This window comes from Hordeum vulgare, chromosome 6H (assembly GCF_904849725.1).
Source record: "Hordeum vulgare subsp. vulgare chromosome 6H, MorexV3_pseudomolecules_assembly, whole genome shotgun sequence".
Lineage (NCBI taxonomy): Eukaryota > Viridiplantae > Streptophyta > Magnoliopsida > Poales > Poaceae > Hordeum > Hordeum vulgare.
This window is the reverse complement of record NC_058523.1, coordinates 107,946,864-107,966,431: the sequence shown is the minus strand read 5'-3', so window position 1 is coordinate 107,966,431 and position 19,568 is coordinate 107,946,864. Positions and strand designations below refer to the sequence as shown.

The window sequence follows — 19,568 nt, the reverse complement described above, 5'->3', positions numbered from 1 at the left end:
TTGGCACGAAGGCCTCGTCAGGGATAGAAGCGCATCTCGTCGTGTCACAAGAATGGATATCGTTACAAGTACATGTACTAAAAAGAAGATATATATATATATATATATATACAGAGTTGGCTTACACTCGCCACAAGCTACATCAGAGTCACATCAGTACATTACATAAACATCAAGAGTAAGAGCAGGGTCCGACTACGGACGAAAACAAACGAGAAAAATAAGAACGACGTCCATCCTTGCTATCCCAGGCTGTCGGCCTGAAACCCATCCTAGATCGAAGAAGAAGAAGAAGCAACTCCAAATGAACAATCAACGCGCTCGCGTCAAGTAACCTTTACCTGTACCTGCAACTGGTGTAGTAGTAATCTGTGAGCCACAGGGGACTCAACAATCTCATTTCCAAAGGTATCAAGACTAGCAAAGCTTAATGGGTGAGGTAAAGTTAAGTGGTGAGGTTGCAACAGCGGCTAAGCATATATTTCTGGTGGCTAACTTACGAGTACAAGAAGTAAGAGAGGGAAGATCTACGCATAACGGACGTGAACCACTGATGATCAATAGAATGATCCTGAACACCTACCTACGTCAGACATAACCCCACCGTGTCCTCGATTGGAGTAAGAACTCACGAAAGAGACAGTCACGGTTACGCACACAGTTGGCAAGTTTTAATTAAGTTAACTTCAAGTTATCTAGAACCAGTGTTAAACAAAGTTTCCACGTTGCCACATAACCGCGGGCACGGCTTTTCGAAAGATTTAACCCTGCAGGGGTGCTCCAACTAGTCCATCACAAATTATCACAAGCCGCATAGAAATCCTCAATCACGAAGCTCGCGGCCTCGCCGGATTCCCTAGTGGAAAACCTCAACTCTGAGATTACCCAAAGCATCACCGGAATCCCGATGCACAAGATATCTCGTCAAAGGTAAAACTAATCCAGCAAGGCCACCCGACGTGTGACGATCCCGATAGGAGTCGCGTACCTCGTTCTCAGGACACGACGGATAAGCGACGCGTACAAGTGCCAAACCTCGAGTTTCCTCGCGGTGGCCCCGCACAGTGCTCTGTTTTGGACCAACACTCATGAGGAGCACTGGCCCGGGGGTTAATTAAATTATCCTCGGGGCCCGGGAAGTCCCTATGCGATTTTATTAGGTGATTAGGCAAATGTAGTACCAAAGTTGGGCCTTGCCAGACCAGTCTGAATCTAAAACGAATTATCAAGGGGGTCCCCATAACAACCCCGATCGTGTTAGGAGCGCTCAATTATGGAACATAACACCGGTAGCCGGAAACTAAGGGGGGCAAAAGTGGAACAAAACACCAGGCTAGAAAGGCCGAGCCTTCCACCTTTTACCAAGTATATAGGTCCATTAAATTAAATAGCATTTAAATAAGGTGGTATAACAAGGAACCCATGCTTTCGCATGGAAGCAACTGCACCTGCAACTAGCAACGCTAACACAGGGTTAAGCAAGCGGTAACATAGCCAATCAGTGGTTTGCTAGGTCGAACAGGTTGAAGGTTTTCATGGCATTGTTGAGAGGCTGAAATTTAACATGTGATAGGCAACGAGACATAAATAAAAGAAGCGGTAAACTAGCATGGCAATGATAGTAATGGTATCTGGGGAAATGAGCATCTTGCCTGAGATCCCGCTTGGAAGAAGAATGACTCCGTGAAGCAGACGAACCGATGTGGTCGAACGGGTCCTCACATCCGACACGCTTGCGGAACTCTATCGAGACGAAGAAAACCGGAAACACGAATCAACACACGAATTCACCACATGATGCACAACACATATGATGCATGAGCAGTTGAATACATGCAAGTCACGGCATGACAATTCACGCAATCAAACACTACACATTAAGTGAAGTTCAATATGCAAAGAGTTGCATATTGACGATACTCCACGTCTATTTATTTAGTTCTATCCCGATTAGGTACACGGTAATATTAAATATGATTAAACATGGCAAGAGGTGAAGCGTAATTAAACTACTTATCTAGGCATTTTAAATGAGGTCGGAAATGACAAATAGCACCTCCGAGACGACCTCACATGTTAATTTACAATTCTGTCCAGATCTGAACTAATGCATTTAATTAGTTGTTAAACAGAAGAACAATTAGATTCACGTGATTCTACGCGTCAAGGCAAGCAATCTACACATAGAGATCACCTCCAATGGAGCTATGGTTCAAAAGATACAAGCACCGCAAGATATGATGGCATGAATGCAATATGTGTGCAACGGCGGCTACGAGCACTTCAAAACAAACAACCCGCAAGAGAAAATGAAACTACACAAGATTCTAAGCAAGTTTCATGTAGGACACGATCAGATCGGAGCTACGGTTCAACAACTACGAGCAAAACAAGAAATGACTACAATCTACCAAAATCAGCCACATAGCATTTTCTACGCCCCACAACTACGGCTACACAACTCCGATAAACTCAAGCAAGGCATGGCACGAAAGAGGGCAAGACGCTCTACTACAAACAACTAACAACCACTAGCATGGCAGCAAGGAGCACTAGGACAAGAAGACACAAAACGGCATCTCACACACTATTTCAGACTTAGTGAAAATTACACCTCATGAAAGTGCAGTTTTCGATCTGAAGCAATATTGACAGCAGCAAAACCTATAGCTACAGGACTCCAAATGGCATGAAAATTTACAGAATGCTATAGAAAGACAAGGGGTACAACTAACTCCATTGGGCCAACCTCAAAAGAGCTACAGATCACAACATGCAAGCAAGACAAGACAGCAACAAAATAATAACAGATCCCAGACTTAGAAATATTTCAGCTCCTCAAAATCAGCACTATTTCTAGCAACTTGAGGGCAATCAATACACACCTAAACATGCATTTATATTGCAACTAAAAATACCAGGGGCTAAACAAAACATCCAAGATCAACTCTCTAGTTGACAACTCCGTCAAACGACGCACGGAATAAATCCTACGAATTAATCAAAGGGGCAACATAGCAAAATATCTCGTGAACTAACTTACTCGAAAGCTAAAACTAATTGCACAGAAAAATCCATGGGATTTTTCTACCCCGGAAACATATAAAATATGTGGGGTTGCAACACGAAATAAAGCCACACATAAATGCGAGAAAAATAACCTATACGCGAGAAAATAAATTACCGGCAAATCCTAAACGCAAAAATACCAATGACTGCTCTAAAATACACGGCAAAGGTGTCCCTAGAACATGGGCATTTTATCTACGGGGTCCGGGCTATTCGAACACGCGCGGAAAATAAATACGGGGCACAAACATATTAGGACAGCAAGTTAATCTATGCATACGGGACGCCAAACGACGTCAAATAAATATGCAAGTTGTGAAATCGTGTTCTACTCGCAAAACTACCCCAAAACCATATAAAATACGCCTCGTTCCGACTTACGGATACAAAGTTACGGCGTTTTTAATATACGGTTCTTTTCTGGAATTTATTAAATTCCGGAAAAATCCTAAATAGCTAACGGGCCTAGATCCACCAGTCGGGCCTACAAAACACGGGCGCGAGATAGCTATCAACTTCCTGGGCGTGGAATAGCGTCTCGGGGGGGGGGGGGGGGGGAATTCTCACCTTGCGGGCCGGTCTGGCGCAACAGTGGTGGAGTGGGCCTTGGGGGAGGCGCGATGGGGCACTCGAGCTGGGCCGGCTCGGGGCCCAGCCAAGTGGTCAACGCGGGGAGGCCATGCGGGCGCTGCGCTCGCCGGTTGCTCCCGATCCGCAGGGTGGCGGCGCAGCTCATGCCGGCAGCAAGCGCCGGCGGGGACGAAGGAAGCCGGCGCTCCGACGCGAGAGACCGGCGGATCTGAGCGGCGGGGTCGCTGGAGGCGGGACCTGGCGCGGCGGCGCGCGGCTGCAGTGCATCTGGCGGCGGGGCAACTCCTGCAGCCGGCTCGAGGCGAGGTGGGGGCCGGCGCGGTAGCATCTCCGGCGACCGGCGATGCAGGCAGGCGAGCCAGCGCGGCGAACGGCAGCGAGCAGGCTGGCTGAAGGCGTCGGCACGGCTACTGGTGCTCGGGGGCTCCTCCCCTCGAGCTGCCGGCTGGCGGCGGCGGTGTTGGCCCGGATCGGGCCGGCGCGGGCCAGATCTGGGTTCAGCGGGCCCTGGCGGCGGCTGGGGCGCTGGGAGACGGCCAGGTGGTGGCTAGGGTTACGAGGGCGTGGAAATCAAGGGAGAGAGAGGGTTAGGGTCCATATTAGGAAGGGGATCTGTTTAAATAGGGAAGGGGGCTAGGTTTAGCAGATTTTCGCCCCGGTTTCTACCGCGCGGTCGGAATCGTACAATTCCAAACGCGGGAACGGTTAAATGACCGCGTAGAGTATGCTAGCCGGGGAAGAGAGGGAAACGGTGCGGTGCGGCCACGAATTTTAAACACCGACAAACATCCGACGGTAGACCGAATATGGTGCCGCTAAAGTCGACCGTTCGGGTACCAGACGGACTCCGATCACGACGAAATTTGACAGGCGGGCTACCTATATATAAATAATACCGCACGACAAATCTCAACCCGATCAGAGGAAGTTTTACGCACACTTTAAAAACAGGGTATCGACGATGTCGCGTGCGCGTGCGAGTGCGGTTGGACTCAGAACGGACAACGACGCGAACCGGCAACTAACAACGGATGCAAGTTCAGAAAACGGGCGGCAACGAAGACGCGATGCAATGCAGATGATGCGCATGATGCGATGATGATGCGGCAAATAAAATAAATCACACGACGAAAACGGAATAGAAGGGGGATCTTCTGGAACGTCGGCATCGGGTTGTCACAAAGTTCCCGAGGGACTGAAGATTCCGGATCCGAAAGCTAATCGCAACATGTATTGCGTAAAGCTGCTGAAGTCGTTATATGGCTTGAAACAGTCAGGTAGAATGTGGTATAACCGACTAAGTGAGTTCGTTCTGGAGAAGGGTTACTCAAACAACAATGATTGCCCATGTGTGTCCATCAAGAAATCCACTGATGGATTTTTGTATAATTTCCGTATATGTTGATGACTTAAACATCATTGGGACTACACGTGAAATACATGAGGCAAGTAATCATCTCAAGATGGAATTTGAGATGAAAGATTTGGGTAAAACCAAATTTTGTCTTGGTTTGCAAATTGAACATTTTTCTCCAGGAATACTTGTTCATCAGTCTTCTTACATCCAAAAGATACTGGAAAAGTTCAATATGGATAAAGCATACCCGTCAAAAACACCTATGGTCGTCAGGTCACTTGATAGAGACAAGGATTCATTTAGGCCTAAGGGTGATGATGAAGAGATATTGGGATCAGAGTTTCCATATCTAAGTGTCATTGGTGCACTAATGTATCTAGCAAACTGCACTAGACCTGACATAGCATTTGCAGTTAATTTACGGGCTAGATACAACGCATCACCAACGAAAAGGCATTGGGTTGGTGTGAAGAATATTTTCAGATATCTTCAAGGCACCAAAGATCTTGGCTTATTTTATCAGAAAAATCAAGAAAGAACAATGGTTGGGTATTGCGATGCTGGATACTTGTCAGATCCCCATGATGCCAGATCGCAGACTGATTTTGTCTTCTTACATGGAGGTACGGCCTTCTCTTGTAAGTCAACAAAGCAAACTTTAGTGACAACGTCCACCAATCATTCTGAGATAATTGCTTAGTTCGCAGCATCACGTGAATGTGTATGGCTTCGCAGAATGATGAACTTTGTCCAAAGTTCAAGTGGGATTGATTCGCTGAAATCGCCCACCATTATCTATACGAAGATAATGTTGCTTGTATTGCACGAATGCAAACGGGTTATATTAAGAGCAATAATACAAAGCATATTTCTCCTAAATTATTTTATCCCCATGATCTACAAGAAAAGGGGGAGATAAGTATTTTGCAAATGAAGTCATGCGATAATCTTGCTCATCTGTTTACTAAATCCTTACCAAGTTCTTTGTTCCATAAGTATGTAAATGAAATTGGTATGAGACGACTTCGAGACTTGCAAAATTCAGGGGGAGAAATCTCCTAGGATATAACCTGTTAAGATCATGAGATCTTTTGTATTGCACCCTTTTCCTTTGTGAGTTTTTTATTTTCAGATGGTTTCTCACGTAAGGTTTTTAATAAGGCAATATCAATACAAGTATGGATGATATATGTCATTTTCTCCTTATTTTTCCATTGGGTTTTAGAAGGAGTTTTTCATGGCATACTATTTTTTCCCACACGGTTTTGGAGGAGAATATTTCAAAGATGGTCAGTCTCAAGGACAAGCGAGAATTAAGAAAGTGTTAGGATTTAAATTAATCTTATTATTTAGGAATAATCCTCCCTTATAATTAACGTGTGGTTTGCCCCTGGCAACCATTCTAAGCGCTCCCACGCCCCCACGATGAGATGCTTCCCTTCATAATGTTGACGACGGTTCCCCTGTATATAATCCTGGTGTATCATCAGTGAAAGGAACAGTTTGATCAAATCATTCTAAACAGATCTAAGTGCGTTAGCTATTTTTTTAGGGGAATCCCGGTCGGCCGATCCCTGTAGTGACGGGAGTGTGCTCGATTGATGGCCTCGTCGCCTCGACTCGAGGTGTCCAGCCCGACTTCAGCGCTAGTAGGCTTAGTTTGGGTCTAGATTTTTTCTTTTAATACTAAACTTATATATTAAAAAATGGGTCTTTCAAAATTTTGGGTCCTGTGCTAGCCGTACTTTTTGCACCAGTATACATTGTTTCAGGATTTTCCAAACGAACCAAATCCAGAAGGGTAGTGCTGGGCGCCGGCGCGAGCGCTCGCACCGGTCATGCAGCAGCCGTCGGATCGGGGGGCCTTAAACCGTCAGATCTCGTCTCCGTCCTCAGCCTCGAGCCACGAACGTGAGCGCCTCGCCGACCATCCTCGTCCAGCGTGCAGTGGCGCTCCCCCCGCCCCTCCCCTTTTCCCCCTTCCCTCTGGCGGTCGAGGGGTCCTTCTCCCGTCGACCCCTCTCGCCGGACGTCCTCGCCGCCGGTCATCGTCTTTGTAGAGCCAACAAACGCGAACGCCTTGTCGGTCCTTCGTTGCAGCTTTTTTCATCAACGGTTGTAGCATTTTATGTTAACGGTTGCAGCGTTCCGTCATGGCAATGACCGCTTGCAGCTTTTATATGTCTGGTTGTAGCTTTTTTTCATCAACGGTTGTAACATTTTATGTCAACGGTTGCAGCATTCCGTCATGGCAATGACCGCTTGTAGATTTTATATGTATGGTTGCTGCTTTATTTATCAACGGTTGTAGCATTTTATGTCAACAGTTGCAACATTCCATCATGGCAATGACCGCTTGTAACCTTTTATATTTATTGTTGCAGCTTTATTCATCAACTGTTGTAACATTTTATGTCAACGGTTGCAGCATTGGTATATATATATAGCGGGGCGAAAGCCTATTTCGATAACGGTTGCAGCATCGCGGGTCGGCAGGGGCGCATCTCATGGTCGAACTGGTCGTGGACATGAAGCTTTTTCAATGGTTGAAGTTTTTTCTCATGAATTGAAGCTTTTTCCTCCATGCTCGTTGAAGCTTTTCTTTACGTCGATGAAGCATTTTTCCAACAGGAGAAGGACTGGGAAAAAAGAAAAGCGGTTGGTAAATGAATAAGACATTGAATATGTGGTTAGGAAAGATTTTGTTGCACATGAACCTGGACGGGCGCACAAGGATCGTTCGATCAAAAACGAATCGCACGTCCTGCACGCGACCGACCACAGACTCGGCCGGCGCGTCGGCTATAAACATTTACCAATCCAGAAACCAGTCCCGAACATCAAATACCACGCAAATCTGCGCACATAGTACCGGAGCTCCATCGCTCAACGTCAGTTCGGATGGTTCCAAGTGTACGTATTTGTTTACCCGATGATTTTTTGCTTGGAACCACAATAGAAGCCTGGGTTGCCGTACCGCGCACGCCGATGGGTCGGCGTCAACGAGGAAAATACCGTATAAAAATGGTAACACACCCGTTTCTTGTGGCAATGAGTATATCGCATCAATGCCAAGGAAACGGACAAGGAATAATCGATCCGTTCGGGTACAAACAAAGTCGTACACGCTACCCCCTGACCAATCGGAAAATCAGCTGGTCTTGCCTGTGCTCAATCAGTCGGAACTAGCTATGAGCATCCCAGCAATGACACGGAAAATAGAGGGCGAGATTTACGTGGCTGCATTCGTTGACCAGCCTCACATAGGACTAGGAGTATATAAGATGCTGCGTGCGCTTCTTGTGACCATATCCACGTTCCTCTTGCAGCTAGCTGAGCTCAGTACGTACCCTGCATATATCCTGCACTTGTCTAGAGCTTGTTGTGATCTTGATTCCTTGGCTTGTCTTGCGCCATGGGTTTCGTGTACCGAATCGCGAGCCCGTCCGAGTACCTGGCCATCACCGGGTACGGCGTGGACGACGTGAAGCTGGCAAAGAAGGCGTGGATCGCGCCGGGGCAGCGGTGCGCGCGCTTCGACATCTCCCCTGTGAACTACACGTTCGAGGTGCAGGCCATGAGCGCCGAGAAGCTCCCCTTCGTGCTCCCCGCCGTCTTCACCATCGGCCCCCGCGCGGACGACGTCGAGTGCCTGCTCCGCTACGCCAAGCTCATCTCCCCGCACGACAAGCTCTCCCACCACGTCAACGAGCTGGTCAAGGGCGTGATCGAGGGCGAGACCCGCGTGCTGGCGGCCTCCATGACCATGGAGCAGATCTTCCACGGCGCCAAGTCCTTCAAGCAGGCCGTGTTCGAGAGCGTGCAGCTGGAGCTGGACCAGTTCGGCCTCATCATCTACAACGCCAACGTGAAGCAGCTGGTGGACGTGCCGGGGCACGAGTACTTCTCCTACCTCGGCCAGAAGACGCAGCAGGAGGCCGTCAACCAGGCCAAGGTGGACGTGGCCGAGGCGCGCATGAAGGGGGAGGTCGGCGCCAAGGAGCGCGAGGGGATGACGCGACAGAACGCCGCCAAGGTCGACGCCGAGACCAAGGTGTACACCGTCAAGCGCCAGGGTGACGGCTCCAAGGAGGAGGCCAGGGTGACGGCGGAGGTGAGGGTGTTCAGGAACCAGAGGGACGCCGAGGTGGCGCAGGCCGACGCCGAGCTGGCCATGAAGAAGGCCGGCTGGGAGCGCCAGGCGCGGACGGCCGAGGTGGAGGCGGCCAAGGCCGTCGCCATACGCGACGCGCAGCTGCAGGTGGAGGTGGAGCGCACCAACGCCGCCAGGCAGACGGAGAAGCTCAAGGCCGAGCACCTCAGCAAGGCCGTCGTGGACTACGAGATGAAGGTGCAGCAGGCCAACTGGGAGCTCTACAACCGCCAGAAGGCGGCGGAGGCGCTGCTGTTCGAGCAGGAGAGGCAGGCCGAGGCGCGCCGCGCCACGGCCGACGCCGACTTCTTCGCGCGGCAGCGGGAGGCCGAGGCCGAGCTCTACGCCAAGCGTAAGGAGGCAGAGGGGCTGGCGGCCATGGGAGAGGCCCAGAGCGTCTACCTCTCCTCCATGCTCGGCGCGCTCGGCGGCAGCTACGGCGCGCTCCGCGACTACCTCATGATCACCTCGGGCGTGTATCAGGAGATGGCACGCATCAACGCCGACGCGATCAAGGGACTCGAGCCCAAGATCAGCGTGTGGAGCAACGGCGGCTCTGCTTCGTCCGAGGGTGGTGACGGCGCGATGAAGGAGATGGCCGGGGTCTACAAGATGCTGCCGCCGCTCCTCACGACGGTGCACGAACAGACTGGGATGCTACCGCCGGCGTGGATGGGCACTCTCAAGGGCGGCACCTCCACGTCCAGCTGAGCTTGTCACCAAGCTTTTAAATTAAATAAGTACATGCAGTCCTGGTGCACCGTATATATACATGCCACTGTGATTGTGAATGCGTGTGAGACAAGTCAATATAAGTGTTTTATTTACTAAATAAAAAAGACTAAGGACAATGCATATCAATTTTTCTATTTTCTGCCTTACATGTTATGTCACTTGACCGAGACTTGATTAAATTTCAGTCGACTCAGATCCAGCCACACCCTATGATGAAAGCACAACGAGAATTACTCATGTTTTTGCCTCTGCTTTGGTTGATGCACGCACTCATCTTGTATTGCAAAGTCTACTTCGGCTTTCATAATAATCTCTAATTGAATCTATGATAAAGATTAAAACATACACATTCAGCTCAGAGGGTATGATGACCAATTTTAAAATTAATCAGCTCACTAATTGATGTACTTATTAGGCCCGGTTTTTTTGACTCGATTATTGAGAAACAGGGTCTGAAAAATCAAATGCTAGAAAGAACTTGTTTTGATTTTGTAGAATCGTCAAAATCATACCACAATCGACGGTGCAACTCAAAAGCATCGTTTCGAGTCGATTCTCGCGATTCTGGAGTTCATTCCCTCAAAAGAAAATGTTTCAATTTTAAGGTTGTACCCGTGTCTCAGCCTGAATTTACGGCCAAAATGACCCTTCCATAGCTCGACCGAGCATGCCCAGGAAAACCAGCGACCGGCCGCTTCCTTCCTCGATGCCCCCCTCGCTCGCGTGCTAGGGTTCCTGGCCCCACCGCCCCGTCGCCCCTCCTCCATCGACAACCGGCAGCCTCCTCAGAACCCTGCCCGAGCCGGCGAGCGCTGCCGTGGCGCGCCCATTCGGCCGGCCGAATCAGTCCTCCGCGCCATCTCCCTCTGACCCCATCAAACAGGCCGCTCAGGTCCTCTGCCCCGTCGGTCGTCGACCACCATCCACGCCGGCCCCTGAGATCTTCCGCCACTCTCGCTCCGACCACCCTCCTGTCAAGACCCGAAGGCAATGTAGGTGGTGTTCTTGCGAGAGAGAAAGGGGAAAGTATCGCCTCCGATCAGAGCTGTATTATCTATAGCGAATATTCGTTGCTCAAAGGCAAATCACAAGGATTCAATGTTGAGCTAAGCCACAACCCGGCATGCTTTATAGGCGAGGGTTTTAACCATAGTAACTCTCAGGTAATTAACCGACAACGGCTACAGTTAAAACGACAATGGACGGTGAACAGGTTCATCCAACGGCTGGTACGAAATGGTACTGGAGAGCTACGATAACAACCATTGGATAACTGACGAAGCTGCAAGTGTTAACTGACGACGTTGCAAGTGTTCTTCTGAAGATGGTCCTAACATTGCCCCCTTCTTAGGCACGACATGTCCTCACGGCGTGTTCTGGTCTTGGCGCCATTGTGATGTCGTCGTCTTGAAGAACTCCGGGAATGTGTACTTGATAAAATCAGCATCTTCCCAAGTAGCTTCTGCTGGTGACAGATTCTCCCATTGCACTTGCCACTGTACTACAGGAATGTTATGTCTCGGAATCTGTCGAACCTGAAGAACTGCAGCAGGACCCATCTTGATAGAACCATTAGTATTTACCATTGGGAGATTAGGACTAGGAATAGAGTGAGATCCCACATGTTTCTTGAGCTGGCTCACATGGAATACGGGGTGAATCTTGACATGCTCTGGGAATTGTAACTTGTAAGCAGATTTGCCAATCTTTTGTATGATAATGAAAGGACCATAAAATTTGTTTTGTAATTTGGGAGCTCCTCTCAAACCAAATGCTGCCAATCTATAAGGTGCCATTTTCAAATAGACCATTTCTCCTACTTGAAAAGATCTTTCCACTCTTTTTAAATCAGCATATTTCTTCATCCTGTTCTGGGCCACCACTAGATTGTGTCTGAGTTGTTCCAGCATCTTTTGCTTAACTGTTAGAAAGTCGTGTGCTTCCTCATCATCTGGTCCAGGTATAGATAATTCATTGATCATTAGGGGAGGATAACCATATAATGCTTGGAATGGAGACATTTTTAGACTGGTATGATATGTGGAATTGTACCAAAACTCTGCCAAAGACAGCCAAGAAAACCATTTACTAGGAGCAGTAGTAGTCATGCATCTGAGATAAGTTTCTAAACACTGGTTGATCCTCTCTGTTTGTCCATCAGTTTGTGGATGATATGATGTGATGTATCTCAATTCCACTTTCAAAGCAGCAAAGATATCTTTCCAAAGTTTGCTAGTGAATATCCTGTCTCTATCTGATATGATCAGCTTGGGAGGGCCATGTAACCTGATTATCTGATCCACAAATGCTTGGGCCACACTCAAAACAGTGTAAGGGTGTGCTAAAGGAATAAAATGTGCATATTTAGTGAATATGTCCACCACTACCATAATGACATCATATCCTTTTGATACTGGTAATCCTTCTACAAAATCCATGGATATGTGTTGTCAAGCTAAGTCTGCTACAGGTAGAGGATCTAGCAATCCTGGTTGAAGACAATTTTCATGTTTAGCCCTCTGACAGATGGGACAAGAAGCAATAAATTCTTCCACCGATTTCTTTAAACCAGGCCAATAAAATATGTGTTTAACTCTTTGATATGTGGCTCTATTCCCAGAGTGTCCCCCTACTGGTGAACTGTGTAAAGCTGATTGATGGGGTTATAGTCCTAGGGTAGGGTCATAGGCCTGTCATGTAGGTCCTACCCAAGGACTACCCCTCACAAAGGACAAGGCCCTTAGTCAGTTCCGACTGAATTAAGGAGTCCCCATCATCCAGTCGGTAACAGGTCCTCGACCATCCAGTCGGAGATTAACCTTCGGAGGATATCAAGCTAACTGACTGGATACCACTCGGTACATCGTAACCCCCCTGGAGGAAACAGTCGTACGTTTCCAGGTGCATTTATTAGCATTTAGGGCGTACGTTACCTGTAATGTACACATTCAATCCCCACTACTCCACCCCTGTACCGGAACCGTTGTGGAGGGGAGCGCACTCTATATAAGCCACCCTCCCCCACTGGTAGAGGGGTTAGCAACTCATTGTATTCTATATTTCCACTCCACAACAAGCTCCCTGAGCACTGATACATAGGGCTATTACCTCCACCGCAGAGGGGCCTCAACTCATACAACCTCGCCGTAGCTAAGGCTCTGCTCATCCTTTTTGTACCCTACACATCTACTGTCAGGCTTATACCCACGACAGTTGGCGCCCACCGTGGGGCAGGCGTCTAAGCGACTTCCGGCGAGTTTGCGACTACTTCCATTCGTCATGTCGTCCGGTGGAGATTCGAGCATGGGTCACCAGATCTTCTTCGGGGCTCTCTCCTTCATCGTCGACGATTTGGCGTGGCTTCGGGATGCGCCCCTCGACGTCGAGGCGCTTCCCCGTCGCGGGGCTACGCACTTCTGTGCCGGCGCCCGCGGCATTCTTCTTCTCCAGCAGTCGGCTTCGGTGTCGACCTACACCGCCGTCACGCACCGCGTCAAGCATCCCGCCGTCCGCGGCTCCAGCGTTGGGTGCAACACGCCCAGGCGCGCCAGAACCCATCTTCACAAGTGGCGGTTCTAGAGTCAGTTGTGGTTGCCCCGCCATCCCAGCGCTCGGGCTCGGTTCCGACTGAGTTTCCTTCCGAGTACGCGGGTCGCGGGCCTACAGCAGAAGTACACATGGCCAATTCCCATGAAGATCCCCGTCAAGCTAGCCGTAACGAGCACGAGATCGGCGAAGCGTCCGGCGCACGTCGTCCTCCTCGCCGTTCTGCCAGACGGCACACTCGGCGGAGCCACGTGGAGCTGTTCCGCACACCCCTCCTTAACTTGGCTGCAGCTGCCAAGATAGCCGATTCCCTCCAGCCGACTGATTCAGAGGCTCGTAGAGGGATCGAGCAGATCCGAGCCGTGTTGCACACGGCGCAGCAGCAGAATTCGGCGGTCTCCCAGTCGCACAACATGATCTATAATAGTTCTGTTCATGCGAATACGCATCGGTCGGTTCACAGCCCAGGTTCCCATCAGCGGCACAGAGGAGGCAGCCGTTCCATAAATCACGAAGATCGCCGCCGTTCACGCACCCCTCCGCGGGGTGGGCCCTACGGGCCCCGACATCATGATGATCGGCGTTCAGCCGGTGACACTTACGACCCAAGGCCCGACGCAAGAGGGCATATCGCCCAGCAGAGGGTCGACAGGGGTCGGGCCCACCGCGATGGTCGCGATATTGACCGTCCGAGTGGAAGCAGGGCCACCGTTTCTGGTCCCGAGTGTCTCAGTCAAGCCATCCGTTCGGCTGACATCCCCCCCAACTTCCGATTGGCGACGGGAATTAGCAAGTTCACAGGAGAGTCCAAGCCAGAAACGTGGCTGGATGACTACCGAGTGGCAGTCCAGATCGGAGGAGGGGACAACCATGTCGCCATGAAGCACCTCCCTATGATGCTCGACGGCTCGGCGCGAGCGTGGCTGAACCAGTTGGCCCCCTCAAGCATCTACAGTTGGGCAGATCTGGCCCGAGTGTTCATCAAGACCTTCGAAGGGATGTGCAAGCGCCCTGCTGGCCTTGTGGAGCTCCAGCACTGCGTCCAGAAGCAGAATGAGCCCCTGCGTGACTTCATCCAACGCTGGACAACTCTCTATCACACGGTGGAGAACGTCATCGAGCATCAAGCAGTCTGCGCCTTCAAGGCAGGCGTGCGGTACAGGGATCTGTACCTGAAGTTCGGCCGAACGGGCGACATCTCCATGAGCAAGATGATGGAGATAGCAACGCGCTATGCAAATGGTGAAGAAGAGGACTGCATCCGAAGCGGTAAGCACAAAACAGTCGCTGATGGCGATGGGGGCAACACTCGGAAGCAGAAGCAGAAAGCTCCGACCGCTCCGCAAGCAGAAGCTGCAGCAGTAACCAATGCCAAGTTCAAGGGCAAAGGGAAGGCTCAGTTCACCCCCAAGAAGAAGCAGTTCAATAACCCCATCCTGGACCAGCCATGTCAGGTTCATACGAAGATGGATGAAGAAGGCAACCCCATATATGCGAAGCATACCACTCGACAGTGTCGCCTCCTGATCCAGGGGTTCAGCGAAGGGCAACCGAGTGAGAAGGACCATGAAGAGGATGAGGAGGATAAAGAGGATCCGTTCCCCCAAGTCCATGCAACCTTGATGATCTTTGCCGACGTCGAGAGTAAGAGCCGACTGAAGCTGGTGAACAGAGAGGTGAACATGGCCACCCCTACCAACCCCAAGTTCCTCAAATGGTCTCAGACTGCGATCACTTTCGACCAGGCGGATCATCCGGCGCATGTACCCACCCCGGGGAGACAGGCTCTGGTCATCGACCCGGTGGTAGAAGGAGTCCGACTGCGCAAAGTCCTCATGGATGGCAGCAGCGGCTTGAACATCATGTACGCCGACACACTCAAGGGGATGGGCATCCCGATGTCCAAACTCAGCGAGAGCGGCATGCAGTTCCATGGAGTCGTCCCTGGACGGAAGGCCAAATCACTCGGCCAGATCACGTTGGACGTCGTTTTCGGCTCCGACAAGAACTTCCGCAAGGAAAAGCTGACGTTCGAAGTGGTTGATTTCCCGAGCGCTTATCACGCAATTCTGGGTCGCCCAGCGTATGCACACTTCATGGCCCGTCCATGTTACGTATACGTGAAGCTGAAGATGCCAGGCCCGAAGGGTGTGATCACCATCACAGGCAATCGGCAGCGGGCTGAAGAGTGTCTACAGCAGGGATCAAGAATCGCCGACCAGCAGATGGCCGTCCTCGAGCTGGACGAGTATAAGAAAACAGTCGACCCCGCCGACCTGATGCGCTTGAAGAAGCCAGCTTCAGAGTCTGCATTTCAGTCGGCAGGAGAGACGAAGAAGGTCAGCATCCACCCGACGGACGCCGCTGCTGCCCCGACGAACATCTCCACCACCCTCGATCCTAAATAGGAAGTCGAGCTCACCCAATTCCTCCGTGAGAACTGGGACATCTTCGCATGGAAACCCTCCGACATGCCAGGTGTACCCAGGGAGTTGGCTGAGCACCGACTACACGTGGATTCCACTGCTCGGCCTGTCCGAGAGCGCCTGCGCCGGTCCGCCGCGCACAAGAGGAAGGCAACCGGGGAAGAGGTGGCCAAGCTGCTCGCAGCCAACTTCATTCGCGAGGTTCACCACTCCGAGTGGCTCGCCAATGTTGTCATGGTGCCCAAGAAGGACAAATCGCTCCGAATGTGCATCGACTTCAAGCATCTCAATAAGGTCTGCCCGAAAGACCATTTTCCGCTCCCCCGCATAGATCAAATTGTCGATTTGACTGCGGGTTGCGAGCGTCTGTCATTTCTTAATGCCTACTCGGGCTATCATCAGATCCGTCTGTATGGTCCCGATGAGTTAAAAACAGCCTTCATCACCCCATTCGGGTGCTTCTGCTACATCACTATGCCATTCCGTCTGAAGAATGCAGGAGCTACCTTTATGCGTATGATCCAAAAATGTCTCCTCGACCAAATCGGTCGGAATGTGGAGGCGTATATGGATGATATCGTAGTCAAGTCACGTAAGGGTTCCGAGCTACTGACTGACTTGGCAGAAACATTCGCCAACCTTCGTAGGTACGATATCAAGCTCAATCCCACCAAATGTTCATTCGGTGTTCCCAGCGGAAAGTTACTCGGTTTCTTCGTTTCTGAACGAGGGATCGATGTCAACCCCGAAAAGATCGGAACCATCGTTCGAATGGAGAGGCTGGTCAGAATACACGATGTTCAACGGCTCACAGGTTGCCTAGCGGCTTTGAGAAGGTTCATCAGTCGACTTGGCGAGAAAGCGCTTCCTCTGTACCGACTCATGAAGAAATCAGATACTTTCGAGTGGACAGATGAAGCCCAGGTCGCATTCGACGACCTCAAAGTCCTACTTTCCACCCAGCCGGTTCTTACTGCTCCGCTCAGTAAAGAGCCCCTTCTTCTGTATATCGTGGCTACAAATCAAGTCGACAGTACTGTTCTTACAGTCGAACGAGAAGAAGAAGGCAAAGCATACAAAGTTCAGCGGCCAGTGTACTAGATCTCCGAAGTCCTGACTCCTTCCAAGCAGAGGTATCCCCACTATCAAAAACTTATCTACGGGATTTACATGACTACGAAGAAGGTGGCCCATTATTTCCAAGACCACTCGGTGTCTGTCGTTTCTGATGCTCCATTGTCGGAAATTCTCCACAATCGAGATGTGTCAGGCCGAGTGGCGAAGTGGGCAATGGAGATGCTGTACTGCGATATCAAGTTCGAGGCCAAGAAAGCTATTAAGTCTCAAGCTCTGGCTGACTTCATAGCAGAATGGGTAGAACAACAGCAACCGACCCACATCTGCTCGGCCCATTGGACAATGTTCTTCGATGGGTCCAAGATGTTGATTGGCTCTGGCGCTTGCATTGTGATCATATCACCAAAGGGCGACAAGCTCAAGTACGTGCTACAGATACACTTCGATTCCTCCAACAACGAGGCAGAGTATGAAGCTCTCCTCTACGGGTTGCGTATGGCCATCTCACTCGGCGTCCGTCGCCTGATGGTCTACGGCGATTCGGATTTGGTGGTCAATCAAGTGATGAAAGAGTGGGACGTCAGAAACCCCACCATGACTACATACTGCAATGCAGTGAGGAAGCTTGAGAAGAAGTTTGAAGGTCTAGAACTTCACCATGTTCCAAGACTGAAGAACCAAGCAGCTGATAAGTTGGCAAAACTCGGATCCACTCGGAGACCAGTCCCGAGTGACGTCTACCTCGAGCACCTCCATCTTCCCTCGGTCAAAGAAGATCCTTTCACAGAGGAGCCGGTACAACCAAAGAGTTCAACGGATCCGACTGAAGTCGATGTACCTGCTATGGTTGACCTGGTCATGGAGATTCTTGCCATCATCCCCGATTGGACTATGCCGATCATTGCATATATCCTGAGGCAGGAACTACCAGAAGACGAAGTCCAGGCCAGGCAGATAGTCCGCAGGTCGAAGTCGTTCACTGTCGTTGATGGCCAATTGTACAAAGAAAGTATCTCGGGCGTTCTTCAATGATGCATCTCCCCAGAGGAGGGGCAGTTGATTCTGGAGGATATTCACTCGGGGACCTGTGGTCATCACGCTTCTTCGAGAGCAATCGTCGCCAAGGCATTCAGGGCTGGTTTCTTCTGGCTGCAGGCTAACGAGATGGCTAAAGATATGGTTGACCGATGTGAGGGCTGCCAGTTCTACTCTAACAACTCCCACAAGCCGACGTCTACGTTGAAGACGATCCCTCTTGTGTGGCCGTTTGCAGTGTGGGGATTAGATACAGTCGGCCCATTCAAGACATGCCAAGGTGGATACACACATCTGTTGGTGGCAGTCGACAAGTTCACGAAATGGATCGAAGCGAAGCCCATCAAGAAGCTCGACGCCTCAACAGCTGTCAAGTTTGTCAGGGACATCATCTTCAGATTCGGTGTACCTCACAACATAATCATGCACAACGGGACAAACTTTGACTCGGACAGATTCAAAGGTTTCTGTACAAGCTAAGGCATCCGAGTGGATTATGCTTCCCTGGCACATCCTCAGTCCAATGGACAAGCAGAGCGGGCAAACGGACTTATTTTGCAAGGTTTGAAGCCTCGACTCCTGCGAGAGATAGGACATGCCGCTGGCGCTTGGGTTATCGAGCTACCTTCAGTGCTTTGGGGACTTCGCACAACCCCGAACAGATCTACAGGGCGATCACCGTTCTTCCTCGTTTACAGAGCAGAAGCAGTCCTTTCGAGTGACTTGCTTCACAATGTGCCACAAGTCGAACTCTTCTCCGAAGCCGAAGTAGAACAAGCAAGGCAAGACGGAGTGGATCTTTTAGAGGAGGAGCGCGAGATGGAACTGACTCGCTCAACCATTTATGAACAAAATTTGCGTCGTTTTCATGCACGCCACGTCAGAAGCCGCACGTTCCAAGCAGGCGAGCTGGTGCTCCGAGTGGATCAGCAAAGACCTCACAAGTTGGCTCCGGCCTGGGAAGGACCCTTCATCATCTCCATGGTGCTGAACAACGGAGCATACATACTCTACAACATCGAGAGGGAGACAGACGAGCCGCGAGCATGGAACGGAGATCTCCTCAAGCGCTTCTACACGTGACCGTCGACTGAAGCAATGTAAAGAACAAGTGTTGGTAAAATAATATAAAGCAGATTGAGTTTTCTGCAGGTTCAAAGTTCTTTCGCGGTCGCAGACTCCGGTCTCAAAAAAAAACTTAGCTGCGATCCAGAATCGCCTAAGTACTAACCTTCTCCGAGTGTGCACTTCACGTCACACTTGGGGGCTTAGCTGCGATCCAGAATCGCCTAAGTATTAACTTTCTCCAGGTGTGCACTTAACGTCACACTCGGGGGCTTAGCTGCGATCCAGAATCGCCTAAGTATAAACTTTCTCCGAGTGTGGACTTAACGTCACACTCGGGGGGGGCTTAGCTGTGATCCAGAATTTCCTAAGTACTAACCTTCTCCGAGTGTGCACTTCACGTCACACTCGGGGGCTTAGCTGCGATCCAGAATCGCCTAAGTATTAACTTTCTCCGAGTGTGCACTTAACGTCACACTCAGGGGCTTAGCTGCGATCCAGAATCGCCTAAGTA

The 19,568-nt window shown here is 50.3% G+C and overlaps 1 protein-coding gene across 1 annotated transcript; it reads left to right on the top strand.

Annotated features, from left to right (window-relative positions):
* Positions 1–8,287: 8,287 nt before the first annotated feature.
* LOC123402535 (flotillin-like protein 1) lies at positions 8,288–10,031 on the top strand. Its single transcript, XM_045096458.1, has one exon. It carries the CDS (start codon positions 8,433–8,435, stop codon positions 9,879–9,881), a length of 1,449 nt encoding a protein of 482 aa, XP_044952393.1. The 5' UTR covers positions 8,288–8,432; the 3' UTR covers positions 9,882–10,031.
* Positions 10,032–19,568: the final 9,537 nt, after the last annotated feature.